The sequence below is a fragment of the Podarcis vaucheri genome, assembly GCF_965113315.1.
Source record: "Podarcis vaucheri genome assembly, chromosome: 13".
NCBI classification, from domain to species: Eukaryota; Metazoa; Chordata; class Lepidosauria; order Squamata; family Lacertidae; genus Podarcis; species Podarcis vaucheri.
Genome location: NC_138751.1, coordinates 45,243,111 through 45,257,748, shown reverse-complemented (window position 1 = coordinate 45,257,748; position 14,638 = coordinate 45,243,111). Strand labels below are relative to the sequence as shown.

Below are 14,638 nucleotides of genomic sequence, written 5' to 3'. Positions count from 1 at the left end.
CAGATTTAGCAAATTGGTATCAAATAAAATATCAGTTATGAATATGTGATTCTATTTCTGCCTTGGCTGGCAGCTGTTTTACAGAGCCTCACAGAGCCTCCAATCACCTAAAATCCTCTTTTAACAGAAGCTGCAAGGGATTGAATATAGGGTTTCTATTGCGGTACATGTTTATACCTCCTTCACTCAGGGGAGCAACAAGGAGCAACAAGCAGAACTTATGTCCCAGGGAGAGCACAACAATTTCTGTGAGGTTTGGCTGAGTGAAGGTCATCCTGTTGAGTAGATATTTAAACCCGATTTCCCCAGCCAAAGTCCATCAACATTCAAGACACAACTACACTAACTAATCTACTTGGGGCAGCGAGGGAACTAGGTGTTTTTGTGTTTGTTTTCAAGTAAGTTGTCCCAAAGCAAGAAGGGATAATGTCCCCCACAAGTCTATAGTGTTGTGTTTTGTTTTGAAGTTAGACACGAGATGAAAATACAGATTTTTGCATTTCGGGACCTATCAGAAACCACATGGCTCTGCCGTAATCTGGGGAACCGGGTTCGCGCCTCCGCTCCTCCACATGCAGCTCCTGGGTGACCTTGGGCCAGTCACACTTCTTTGAAGTCTCTCAGCCCCACTCACCTCACAGAGTGTTTGTTGTGGGGGAGGAAGGGAAAGGAGAATGTTAGCCGCTTTGAGACTCCTTAAAAGGGAGTGAAAGGCGGGATATCAAATCCAAACTCTTCTTCTTCTTCTCTTAAATTCTCTCATCAACAATTTTAAATTCAAGAACTGGCAACAATCTTCATTTTACCAGGGGTGGGAGGGTAGTGTCCATTCAAAGGATCTACTCTGCCACAGAACTGTCACCCAGTTGCCTCTGTCAGCTGGGATTTTGTCCCAAAGACTTTCAAGCAACCAGTCGATACTACTAGTTTATTTATTTAATAAAAATTATATACCGCTTGATTGTAGGGGAAAGCATCAGAGCGGTTTACAAAATAATAATAATAATCGCTTTAAAAATTCGCACCATAATTTAAAACACACAGAGAGTTAGAACCCCAATAGAATAGGGTTTTTTTTGTAGTCTTTATTTGAAATGCATTCCTGTTTCTTGGTTGTAAGCATGATTTGTTTCTGTCTGTGGAAAAGTGAGTGAACAGACTCAAACAAGTTAAAATTCATACAGGCTTTCTAAACCTCAAGGTAGGCTTGTTTAAATAAGAATGCCTTTAGCAGGCGTCGAAAAAGAATACAGGAGCTTCAGTCTTTCTCGCTAGCGAAGAGGAGCAGCTTTAAAACTAGCTTTGACCGCCTGGAAGCCTTTCGACTTCCTTGCCCATTCCTTTGCTCCAAGCCTCCTTCTCCCTCAAATCGCGACGATGGCTTCGCGCTTGGGGAAGCAGAGCCCAGCCTCGATGGCAGCGATTGGTTGGGTTTCCCAGCGTGACTTCCCTCTGCCAATAGGAAGTCGGAAAAGTTGGACACGGGTGAAGCCGACGAGAGGGTGGGAAAAGGTCTCAGTCAGCATTTGGTGGCGGAACCGAACTGGTGAGTGTGGGATGTTTTCGCGAGGATCGGGACCCTTCCTTCGCTGAACCCGGGGGCTGGGAGGGTAGGCATATCCCTCGGGAGAACAAGCTTGTTCGGGTTTATTTCCTGCGCGGCGTACCGAGGGTTTCTGAGAACGTGCAGAGTTCCCGCGACGCGTTCGCTGTTGAGCCACCGCAGTCAAGTCACCTCGCCTCTGAGATTAAGTGGAAGGGATTCCAGGGTAGCCAGACAGTTCTAGCCTTAAGTGCTTCTTCTATCTCTTTTTTTTTAATAGAGAAATTTTGGAGGTGTAGGTGGCAGGGGGCTCCACATCTGTGGCAGAAGAAAGCGGTGAATTATATTTGTTTTCTCCCGGCTTTTCTGGAGGAATCTCCGTTTTGCAAAACTCCAACCCTGCCTTTCCAAAGTTAAACGACGTATTGCCAGTTTTTGCTCTCTCTTTCTTTTAAGAGCCACAGATTTCAAATGCAAAGTCTGCACTGATTAGTAATGATAAGCTGGGATAAATATGAGATACTGGAGGTGGGACACAGTAACGTATTGCAGGGAGCCTGAGCCACAGTGGCGTAGCGTGGGTTGTCAGCACCCGGGGCAAGGCAAGTAATTTGTGCCCCCTAACCCGTGGATTTGCGCCCCCTAACCCATGGATTTGCACCCCCTAACCCGTGGATTTGCGCCCCCTAACCCTAACCCCCAGATGTTGCGCCCGCCCCCCGCACCCCCCACGCTACGCCACTGCTGAGCCATGCTCTTGTTAGGACCTAAGGTAAGGTTACCAGACGTCCCTGTTTTCGGGGACAGTCCCCGGATTTACAAATCAGCCCCCTGACAAAATCCTATCATTCCTACTGAAATTGAAAAGTGTCCCCAATTTCATTGTAAAAAAAATATGGTAACCTTAAAAGGGTTCCCCTAAATCCCTGTTTAAAAACACACAGACCTCTCAGGGTCTCTGGATTTGCCCTGAAATGGTATATTTTGAAACTTCAAATTGTATATCTTCTTTCAGCCCATGGCAGTTTCAAATTTTAAGACACTTTAGATTTCATTATGTTTATTATTGACATACATCATCACACTCCCAAAATAAGACTTCCTGCTGCCGCCACCACCACAAAATTCACAATCCTACCCTAATGGAAGAGTATTGGTATTTTGCCACCTTTATAGAAGTAGCCGTTGATGAAATGGCAAAAGATTAATGCATTGCAGGGGGTTTAACTAGAAGACCCTCACGGTCCCTTCCAACTCTACGATTCTATGCTAATCCTTAGGTAATATTTCTGCTTGTTACAGAGGTGTTTTGTTTACATTATGTGGAAGAAACCAGATAATTTGAACCTGGTGATTTAACTCCATGCCCATTGACCAATCCCCCTAATCTTTCATATTTGCCTTGAGAGAGCTTGGGTTTTGACCTTTGAAACTCTAAATGGTTCCGGGTTAAGTTATTAAATAAAGGACTGCCTGTGTCCATATGAAGCATCTCCTGGATTAAGACCGGCACTGGAGGCCCTACTCAGTGGCAGTGGCGTAGCGTGGGTTGTCAGCACCCGGGGCAAGGCAAGTAATTTGGCCCCCTAACCCGTGGATTTGCGCCCCCTAACCCGTGGATTTGCGCCCCCTAACCCTAACCCCCAGATGTTGCACCCGGTGCGGCCGGCTCCCCCTGCACCCCCCACGCTACGCCACTGCTCAGTGGCTCACCCTTAAAAAATATCAAGGGACCCCTGACCATTAGGTCCAGTCGCAGACGACTCTGGGTTGCGGTGCTCATCTCGTTTACTGGCCAACGGAGCCGGCGTACAGCTTCTGGGTCATGTGGCCAGCATGACTAAGTCACTTCTGGCGAACCAAAGCAGCGCACGGAAACGCCGTTTACCTTCCCGCTGGAGCGGTCCCTATTTATCTACTTGCAATTTGATGTGCTTTCGAACTGCTAGGTTGGCAGGAGCAGGGACTGAGCAACGGGAGCTCACCCCGTTGTGCGGATTCGAACCGCCAACCTTCCGATCGGCAAGCCCTAGGCTCTGTGGTTTAACCCACAGTGCCACCCATGTCCCTATTAAGAGCCATTTAATTGGACAGCCATGAGGAGAAGGGATGGTCCTTTCCTTATGGAATTCACTCCCAAGGGATCTGTCATTGGCTGTCTCAGTATTGAAAGGCTTTGAACTTCTACCTGTTTCAAATGACATTTAAAACGTGTGCTTTATTGTTCATGCATGCTGCTGTTTTAATACTGCGGATATGCTGGTTGAATTGCATTTAAATGTATTGTTGGTTTTTTGTGTTTTTATTTTTCTTGTAATGATAGGGAGCAACTCAAAAATATAGTGATTATTTTCTGCCCTTTGTGATTTTTTTAACAGCTGAATTCCAGATAAGATGGATAAAAATCAATGATTTTTAAAAAAGAAAATTTAAAAACCGGGTTTTTTTAAAAATTAAATCAGATTTTTTAATTTAAATCGGATTTTTAAAATAAAATGCTTTTGGAGGAAAAATCTTTCTTAAGTTAGTTTTCTGTTTAAGTTACATTGTAGACCAAAGCCTTTTAATCAGGAAATAAGGATTTGTTTTAAGTTTTTCATGTGTATAAAACTCAGTCTAAGTTTTTGTTTTTAAAAAACCGTTTAACCACATCAGTTAACAAACATGGATACTTATGCTATAATCTTATTGTTTTCGTTAAAGAGATTGTTTAAATTGTTATTAAGGAAATGATTATTTTTCTCCTTCCAGTGAAGTACAGCAGAAAAGTTGTCCAAATATAAACATTTAACTTACTAAACCTTACAATAATTTCACCAATGTCTGTCTATGTATTTCTAATAGTATAACCAAATCAGTAATTTTTGATATAACTGTAAAAACTACTCTGAAAATTGATTATTCCAAAAATGAAACCTTCATCTGGTTGTAAATATTAAGATTATACCAGCAAGAATGAGTCTTTCTGTAAAAAAAGGATTTAAATCAAGTCTTACTGATTTGAATCAATTTGATTTAAATCAAATCCACCCTGCCAGGGTGTTAGGTGGCGAGGTGGGTTGAGGGAAAAGTTGAAGCTCTTCAGAGCCAAGTTTACAAATGAGCACAAGCTGAGTTTCACATTTCTTTTGTCGCTTAATGTTATTTTTTCTTTTCCATCCAGAGCAGGATGTTTCTGGTAGGATTGACGGGTGGCATTGCATCAGGAAAAAGTACGGTGGTTGCTATGCTGCGGGAACTGGGCTGCGCTGTCATTGATGCTGATGTTATAGCCCGACAAGGTGAGCCAGGCCGTGCTGCTTTTTTTATATATATAAAATTTTTATTGGGTTTTCAGATTTTATACAAGACACAACACAGACACACAAACACAAACATGCATAATTTCAAATCCTTACTTTCTTAACCACTTTCCCTGACTTCCCCGCACCTCCCCCTCATGCATCGTAATTCCAATAGTTAACTCAGCAAGTTCTTCTCTCCCTCCTTTACCTTATTATTATTGGGGGTTTTTTAAACTAAATTCTTCTTCATTAACCAAATTTAACTTATACCTCAATTGATTCATGATACTAATCTTTTACGTCTTTTTCTAAGGTCGACCCAAATTCCCTTCCACAGATTTCCCAATTTTATAATAATTACTAAGCATACTAAGAAAGAAAAAACAACATAAAATTATGCACCCTTTGGATTCAAAAGTTCTCCCCCCCCCTTTCCCGGTTTCGATCCCCAAAATAAGTCCATAATATCAGTTCTTAGCCTGGATTCCTCACGTCCGAGGCCTTCAAATCTCTCTCAGTCCCTCTCTGCCGGTTTTGTTGGTAGTCCTTTATGTTGGTCATCAAGTCTCGGAGGAGCTCAGGCCATGCTGCTTGGTATGAGGGTGAACAGAAGATGCACTTTTGTTCGCCAGTGGACCGCTGGCCAGAGGCAATACAGTGGTACCTCGGGTTACAGATGCTTCAGGTTACATACACTTCAGGTTACAGACTCCGCTAACCCAGAAATAGTACCTCGGTTTAAGAAATTTGCTTCAGGATGAGAACAGAAATCGGGCTCCGGCGGCGCAGCAACAGCAGGAGGCCCCATTAGCTAAAGTGGTGCTTCAGCTTAAGAACAGTTTCAGGTTAAGAACAGACTTAAGTACTTAACCCGAGGTACCACTGTAGATCCTCCAGGATCCCCAAGGGAGTTGTTGTTGGGTCTGCTCTTGGGTTCTCGGCCTGGATCCATTTGTGGGATAAAAATGAGACCAATACATAGATTCCAGGCCAATGTCGCTTGCCATGCAATTTTCCAGTTGTCTTGGGGCCTACCAACATACTGGTTTTCTTCCTCAAAGAGAAACTGCTGAGGAAGAATAGAGGGTTAATTTGGATTAGGCCTGCAGCACTGGGGAAAAGGTAAAGGGGCCCCTGACCATTAGGTCCAGTCGCGAAGGACTCTGGGGTTGCGGTGCTCATCTCTCTTTATTGGCCGAGGGAGCCGGCGTACAGCTTCCGGGTCATGTGGCCAGCATGACTAAGCCGCTTCTGGCGAACCAGAGCAGCGCACGGAAACGCCGTTTACCTTCCTGCCAGAGTGGTACCTATTTATCTACTTGCACCTTGACGTGCTTTCGAACTGCTAGGTTGGTAGGAGCTGGGACCAAGCAGTGGGAGGTCAACCCATCGATGGGATTCGAACCACCAACCTTCTGATCGGCAAGTCCTATGTTCTGTGGTTTAACCCACAGCGCCACCCGCGTCCCCAGCAGCACTAGGGAACTGGGCTTAATTCTTTGCTTAAGCCAGGGGTCAGCAAACTTTTTCAGCAGGGGGCCGGTCCACTGTCCCTCAGACCTTGTGGGGGGGGGGGCCTGGACTTTATTTTGAAGGGGAAAAATGAATTCCTATGCCCCACAAATAACCCAGAGATGCATTTCAAATAAAAGGACACCTTCTACTCATGTAAAAACACGCTGATTCCTGGACCATCCGCAGGCTGGATTTAGAAGGCGATTGGGCCGGATCTGGCCCCCAGGCCTTAGGTTGCCTACCCATGGCTAAAGCCAGGCTTCCTCAACCTTGGCCCTCCAGATGTTTTGAGACTACAATTCCCATCATCCCTGACCACTGGTCCTGCTAGCTAGGGATTATGGGAGTTGTAGGCCAAAAACGTCTGGAGGGCCGATGTTGCGGAAGCCTGGCTTAAGCGCTGCAGCCCTGATCCCAACACACACACACCCCTGAGAGGCGCTGTTGACCTAGAAAAACTATCTCTGCAAAAACTCTGTACCTTTAGGTGCAGTGAAAACTCGACCCCCAACCTCTCCAGCAATTGCCTTTTGAAGAGTAAAATAAAACTAGGTTGAGTGTTTTAAATCATGGAACTGTAATGTAATATGCTTGTGAGCTTCTAAACCTGTTTGACTCACTGCTGCTAGAAAGACAGAATGCTGATCTACTGGTCTGTTCCGATAGAGCAGATCTTGTGCGCTTATTTGTTAGCCTGTGGATTGCTGCTGTAGGCAGGAGATCTAACTGCAGAAAGCTTGGGAAAGCTCACGTAGCTTTCTGCTTGCGAGGAAGAGAAGCTGTGTTTGTCTCATCCCTCCGTCGACAGCACTTGGAACCTGTCTTTTCGCCTGTTGGAGGACCTCTGCAAATAGTTTGGGCCAGTTGAAGCTAGGGGTGCTGTGGATTCTGATGCCAGCTGATCTGCAATTGCTGGACTAATGTGCAGCTCAGAATGTGGTTATCTGTCAGATTTCACACATCTCCAAATTTCTCAGCCCAATAAAAGAAAAGGCACAGTATGCGTTATAAATGCACATGTTGTTGTTGTTTAGCTGTTTAGTTGTGTCCGGCTCTTCGTGACCCCATGGACCAGAGCACGCCAGGCACTCTTGTCTTCCACTGCCTCCCACAGTTTGGTCAAACTCATGCTGGTAGCTTCGAGAACACTGTCCAACCATCTCGTCCTCTGTCATCCCCTTCTCCTTGTGCCCTCCATCTTTCCCAACATCAGGGTCTTTTCCATGGAGTCATCTCTTCTCATGAGATGGCCAGAGTACTGGAGCCTCAGCTTCAGATAAATGCACATATTAGGATAGAAACGCATACGTCGAGACGCAGTGCATATTCAAATATGCATTTTGTGGTAAAAAGCATATTTTAAATACAAATGTTCCTGCGGGTTTTCCAAAAACAAAATTTGCAAATTAATGGGGAAGTGGGGCAGATTGGATGTAGGAATTGACGCAAACTGTCTTATCGCAAGCAACGCTTCTCGACTTGCAGTTTGTCTCTGCTGTCCGCCTCGGCTCTGATCGCGTTTCCCAGTGCTACCCCTGACAAAAAATTGAAAGCAACTCTGGTGGAGTCTTAATGTTAACCCCTCTTTCCTCAGTGGTCCAGCCACGCTTCCTGGCATACCAGCGCATTGTGCATTCTTTTGGCCCTAAAATTCTCCTGGAGAGCGGCGAGATCAACCGCGAAGCTCTGGGAAGCATAGTTTTCTCTCAGCCCGAAAAACGTCGGCTGCTGAATTCCATCACTCACCCTGAGATACAGAAGGAGATGGTAAAACAGATCTTGAAATACTTTATGCTGGGTAAGCTACTGGTGAGGTTGATTTTTATTTTTATTTTACTTTGCGGAATCCTCGGGGCATCAATACACGCTGACAAAAGCTGCATCGTCTCCCTTTGCCCTGCATTTTATTTTATTTTATTTTCCTTTGCTGGCCAAGAGGGGATGGAGTGTAAAAAGGCCTCTGAGCTGCTTCTTTTGTGCCGTGTTTGCGCTCATCCATTCACTGCTTACATCCTGAGAATTCTTCCTTCTTTATCCTTGCCCTTTGCATTTTTGCTCCCTTAACGTTGCCTTTAAAGAGCACACACAAAAGAGTCTTGGGGAAGTATTGTGCATAATGTCACACCTTCAGAAATGCTCGCACGCACCCCCCAGCCCCCCCCTTTTCCCGGGCGCTCTTATAAAAGTTCTTTTTGAACTCGATAAGGTAAAAGAATGGTTTGACAGCTGGGATTTCTGCACCGTCTCTCTATTCCCTTTCATTCCTCTGATAACTGTAACAAATACAGCTGACAAATCTGTCTAATCAAGGGCCTGATAATATCGCCGGCTGCTTTGGAGGTCTCGGGGTAGCAGAGAAGGGTCTCCTCACAAGGAGGAACTCATTGAAAGCAGACAGGGTGGGAGGGAGAGCCAGAGCTCTCTGTTTTCCAGTTTCTAAGGCCAATATAACCCCCTTAGATGAGAGGGGAAAGCGTTTAGGGAACTGGGAAAATAGCCTCACTGGTGATCTTCAAAGCTTTGTTCTTCAGAAGACCTAGACTTTTCTGCAAATTAAGGTAATTGGAGTAATTCAACTCCCGTCATTCAAATTAGTGGCAATATTATAAAAGCGGCTCCTGCTGTGAACTGCACACTACAATGCTGGAACTTCCCTGTGCTTCCGAAGGAGTTTGCCACATGAAGCCAGAGGAGGGGAGCGTTCCCTGGTCAGAAAAATGACATCCTTGTTCGGTATATGGATCCTGGTCCAATTTTGTTGTTGCTAAATAATTTTTATTAATTTTCAATTACAAAAATCCAATATGTGCCATATTATATTAACATGAAATAAAGGTAAAGGGACCCCTGACCATTAGGTCCAGTCGTGACCGACTCTGGGGTTGCAGTGCTCATCTCGCTTTATTGGCCGAGGGAGCCGGCGTACAGCTTCCGGGTCATGTGGCCAGCATGACTAAGCCGCTTCTGGCAAACCAGAGCAGCGCATGGAAATGCCGTTTACCTTCCCGCCAGAGTGGTACCTATTTATCTACTTGCACTTTGACGTGCTTTTGAACTGCTAGGTTGGCAGGAGCAGGGACCCAGCAACGGGAGCTCACCCCGTTATGGGGATTTGAACTGCCGACCTTCTGATCGGCAAGTCCTAGGCTCTGTGGTTTAACCCACAGTGCCACCCTCGTCCCTCTCAAATAAAGGTACCTTTTACCTTAACACCAAATAGTGATACTAATTCAAATACAAATCAATTACATAGCCAATTATAAATTTTGTGTGGGTTCCCACTTGCTGTACTTCAGGGTCTGATTCCCTTTAATTCTGCCTCCAGACTCTTGCTGAAACCAAATACAATCCATTCTTGATAAAATCCCTTATACCACAGCTACAAAAATTAACTTCAATTCGCATTAACACATGTAATAATTTGTAAATTCGCAGGCGAAGTTCTCCTTTTTTCTCCTGTGTGAGGTTTTAATTCCCATCATTTGTTCTGTTAATTCTTTATCCAATATTATGTCCATATGAGGCCTTCTGGCTTTGTTGACTCGGAGTTATTCTGAAGAAATCTCTCTCTTTGTTCTCAACTCGTCGGATTGCAAGTGTAAAATTCCACTTTCGATTTCAGACAGGGAGTCACCCAAATTTTACTCCAGAATCTGACAAGGGGATGAAATCACACAAACTCTTGAGTTTGCAGCGCTTTACACAAAACTCCTTGTGCAGTTGTGTGTGTGTGTGTGTGGAATGAATGCTTGCAGTTTCTACAACATTTGCGATACAAAATTCACCTCCTTCCCCTCCGCAGGCCATCGGTATGTGATCCTCGATATCCCGCTCCTTTTTGAAACCAACACGCTGATCAAGTTTATGAAGCACACTGTTCTCGTGTACTGGTAAGGATATGACAGGGAACGATGTAGTTATGTCACAATACGAAAGCGCCAGCTGGTCTGACGGATTAAAGGACAGCGGATGCCTATTGGAATGCACTGGCTCCTGAACTGAGTCAGGAATCCTAGAATTTAGACTAGAGTGATCTTGTCTAACCCCCTGCAATGCAGGAATCTCAACTAGATCATACATAATAGATAGCCGTCCAAGCTCTGCTTACATGGGATTTCCACATGACCATTCAGATGAACCAAATCCATTATAACTGGTATATACAGTCGTACTTTGGAAGTCGAACTGTATCCATTCTGGAAGTCCGTTCGACTTCCAAAACGTTCAGAAACCAAAGCGCGGCTTCTCACTGGCTGCAGGAAGCTCCTGCAGCCAATCGGATGCCCCATCGGACGTTCGGCTTCCAAAAACAGTTCGCAAACCAGAACAGTCACTTCTGGGTTTGCGGCATCCGGGAGCTAAAACGTTTGAGAACTAAGCTGTTTGAAAACCAAGGTACGACTACTGTACAGTGTTAGAAACTCAGATATATAAGCTAGGTGCCAAATGGCTCTTTAAATCCAGGGTTACAGTCGCCAGAATGAAATGCCTACTTGCCATTTTGGGGCAGACCCAAAATCTTTGTGCAGATAAAACATAACAGAATTCTGCAAGTGTGTGAAAACAGGCAAGATCCAAGGTTCTCCAGGCATACACCTCCATATGGCGGGAGATATCAGGAACCATCCTGGCGCCCAGGCATCCTTACCTGGTCACAGGTGGCCGATAGCCAGGTGCAAAATGCGCCTGGCAAATTCTGAACACTGCTTGTGCAGCATTTTTAAGGGCAGTACCGAAAGGGCCACACAGAATATTGTTGCACTTCCGAATGGACTGACCCTTGGAATGGGTTGGAGCTCCTGCAAATCTGTGAACAGAGTTGTATAAAAAGTTTATTTCGTAGGGGCCACATTCCTGTCTGGATAATCTTTCAGAGGCCGCAAGCCTCTGATGGGTGAGGATAGAGCAAAAGTGACCAGAGCAACCAATGTAACTCTTACCTTTGTGTAACAGGCTAATGTCTGCACACACGCACACATATGTCAAGCAATGGGCGTTATCAGAGTTTAACGCCCATTGCTTGACGTGTGTGTGCCATGCAGAAACAATCGCGGACCATGCAAAGCAGAACAAGTGATGGGGATGGCCTGGGAAGAGGGGTGTGTGGCTGGGAAGAGACCCAAATTCCAGGGGGAGAGGCCTCTGGGGGCTGTTTTTTGCCCCCAAGCCTGAGGTGTCCCATCCTCGATTTAGATGGAGAAGGTAAACGTATCTCTTCAGGGAATTAATTAGCTGTTCCTGTTAAACCACAGAGGGTCAGAAGGTTGGCGGTTCGAATCCCCGCGACGGGGGGAGCTCCCGTTGTTCGGTCCCTGCTCCTGCCCACCTTTACACACACACACACACACACACATATATACACACACACACACATATATAGATATTTTATATATATATGTATGTATATATGTATATGTTTAAAGTCTTATGGTACCATTTTAAACACGGCTTCCCCCCCAAAAAAAAATCTGGGAGCTGTACTTTGCTGAGAGGTCCAGAGGGTGGCAGCGTGAGAATGGGCCTTTTCTGCAGTGGCTCCCCATTTGTGGAATGCTTCGCCTGGCACCTTCATTATATAGCTTTAGGCGCCAGAAGAAAATGTTCCTCTTCAACCAGGCCTTTGGCCGATTAATATTCTACAGACTTTTAAATGTGTCTGTTATTGTTTTGCTGCTTTGGTTTAATTATTTACTTGTGTTTTATCTTGTAGTTTATTCTGTGAACTGCCCTGAGATCTTTTGATGAGTGGCAGTATATAGTTTTAATAAATATATATATATTTTAAAAAACTGGATGCCTCACAGAGCTACAGTTCTCAAGAGTTCCCTGTGAAGAGGGGTTGACCGCTAAAACAGTCAGCACTGTAGCTCTGTGCGGGGAACAGGGGCCTTCCCTAACAACTCTCTGCACCCTTTAACAAACTACAGCTCCCACAATTCTTTGGGCGAAGCCATGACTGTTTCAAGCGGTGTCATAGTGCTTTAGGGTGTGAACGTGGCCTACAAAGAGATCAGTGGGAAGGGTGTGCAGAGCAGAGTGGGCTCAGTTGTCAAGGCTGAGATCTGAGGGGTGAAGGACAAGGACCGCAACCAGCAAATCTGCTGAGGAAAAAGTAACCACACACACAAAAACCTGTCGAAGGATAGGTAAAGGTAAAGGGACCCCTGACCATTAGGTCCAGTCATGGCCGACTCTGGGGTTGCGGCGCTCATCTCATTTTATTGGCTGAGGGAGCCGGCGTACAGCTTCCAGGTCATGTGGCCAGCATGACTAAGCCGCTTCTGGCGAACCAGAGCAGCGCATGGAAACGCCGTTTAGCTCCCTACCACAGAGGTACCTATTTATCTACTTGCACTGGTGTGCTTTCAAACTGTTAGGTTGGCAGGAGCTGGAACAGAGCGACGGGAGCTCACCCCGTCGTGGAGGATTTGAACCGCCGACCTTCCGATCGGCAAGCCCAAGAGGCTCACTGGTTTAGACCACAGTGCCACCCACATACCATACATATGGTGTGTATGTGGCCATAGTCTCTCCCTCATTTTCCATGTCTTAGCCATGCTGGAGTGTGTAAGAGCAGCCGGAATTGACTAGATAGATGGGAGGGGGGTTTACACACACACACACAGCCCTTTCTGACTTTCTCCCTGAGCTCAGTTCCTCTTCCCTTCCTTTGCCAAGTGACCCACAGAGCCAGTTGTCCCGCCTGATGCGCCGGAACGGGCTGACCCAGGCGGAGGCCGAAGCGCGCATTGCCGCCCAGCTGCCCCTGGACCAAAAGGTCAAGCTGGCCGGCCACGTCATCGACAACTCGAGAGACGTCGAGACCACGAGGAAGCAGGTCTTGAAGCTGCACTCCTCGTTGGAGGACTCCATGGACTTCCTCCTGGTGAGGATCCTGGCCGTGACAGCAGCTGCTGGAGTTAGCGGCTTGCTGTATTTCCTACTGCGGCAGCTCATGTCTTAACTTGCCCTTGGTGGTGGTGACGGGGGAGGTAAGGGGGACCGAACCCTTTCGTGTTGGGAAGGGCAATAGAAACCCAGAACCTTTCCCTACTTTTTGCAGCCTGAATGACTCAAAAGACCTCAAAAGCCAGGCAGCAAGCCTGTTGTCTTTCCGAACGCCTCTGGAAGTGAAAAGAGGTGTCATTCATTCCAAAGCGGCTCTCGGCTATCTTTGTCCGCGGCTCCCTTGCAAAAGATTTTAGTCGCACCTGAGGATGGAAAGGGGTTGTGGGTGCTGTTAACTAAAGCTGGTAGGAATTTTGGTCTGCTAGGCCAAGGGGCTGTGGGTGGGGACGAAACTTGCTGGCTACTACTGAAGTGTTAAAACACATCCTATTAAATTTGACATGAGGGTAAGCCCACAACAAAGTTCCTTTTTAAAAAAAGAGGTACTGTGCACCTCTTTCCCCTCCTCTCCCTCCCTCCAATATGCTATTGGCTGCATCTTTGAGAACTTCATTTTCAATGGGTCTCCAGGTCTGTGGTCAATATTGAATATTGCTTGCAGGGCACTCAGCCAAAATGCTCTCTGTGGGGAACCGACAAGGAAAAGTCGCTTCTCGGAGGTGTGAAAATACCCTGAGAAGTTGGAGAGGCTGTTCCTTTTTTTTTTTTCTTCCCCTCTGGAGGCTGTTAGGTTACTGCATTTCATTTAACATCAATTTATCTGTATGACTCATACAGCTCAAGCGTTATGTACTACAGTCTTACAATATAGTATTTGTAATTATGAACTGGAGCTTGTGGGGGTTTTTTTGCGCCTCAGCGCCTGGCTTATATTCAAACAAATCATGATGATGATTGTTATTTATGTATCTTGTTATTTATTAATCATGTCATGTTGAAGCATCTGGAAGCAATCTGCAATGCAATTAAAACCTATATAAAACATATACCGTATTTTTTGCTCTATAAGACTCACTTTTCCCCTCCCCAAAACTAAGGGGAAATGTGTGTGCATCTTATGGAGCGAATACAGGCTGCACAGCTATCCCAGAAGCCAGAACAGCAAGAGGGATTGCTGCGCAGTGATCCCTCTTGCTGTTCTGGCTTCTGAGATTCAGAATATTGTTTTTTCTTGTTTTCCTCCTCCAAAAACTAGGTGTGTCTTATGGTCTGGTGCGTCTTATGGAGCGAAAAATGCGCAGGGTATATATATACACACATATGCGCATGCGCGCGCACACACACACATAGGTAAAGGGACCCCTGACCATTAGGTCCAGTCGTGGCCAACTCTGGGGTTGCGGCGCTCATCTCGCTTTATCGGCCAAGGGAGCCGGCGTACAGCTTC

General features: G+C 45.8%; 1 protein-coding gene across 1 annotated transcript; it reads left to right on the top strand.

Moving 5' to 3' along the window:
• Positions 1-1,434: 1,434 nt before the first annotated feature.
• DCAKD (dephospho-CoA kinase domain containing) lies at positions 1,435-14,235 on the top strand. Its single transcript, XM_082195132.1, has 5 exons — positions 1,435-1,546; positions 4,707-4,824; positions 7,937-8,140; positions 10,145-10,232; positions 13,021-14,235. Exons 2-5 carry the CDS (start codon positions 4,713-4,715, stop codon positions 13,304-13,306), a joined length of 690 nt encoding a protein of 229 aa, XP_082051258.1. The 5' UTR covers positions 1,435-1,546; positions 4,707-4,712; the 3' UTR covers positions 13,307-14,235.
• Positions 14,236-14,638: the final 403 nt, after the last annotated feature.

Coding starts and splice junctions, on each gene's coding strand:
- DCAKD (XM_082195132.1), top strand. CDS start 4,713: ATGTTTCTGGTAGGATTGACGGGTGGCATTGCATCAGGAAAAAGTACG. Junction 4,825..7,936: donor TGATGTTATAGCCCGACAAG/GTGAGCCAGGCC, acceptor CTCTTTCCTCAG/TGGTCCAGCCACGCTTCCTG. Junction 10,233..13,020: donor CACACTGTTCTCGTGTACTG/GTAAGGATATGA, acceptor TCCTTTGCCAAG/TGACCCACAGAGCCAGTTGT.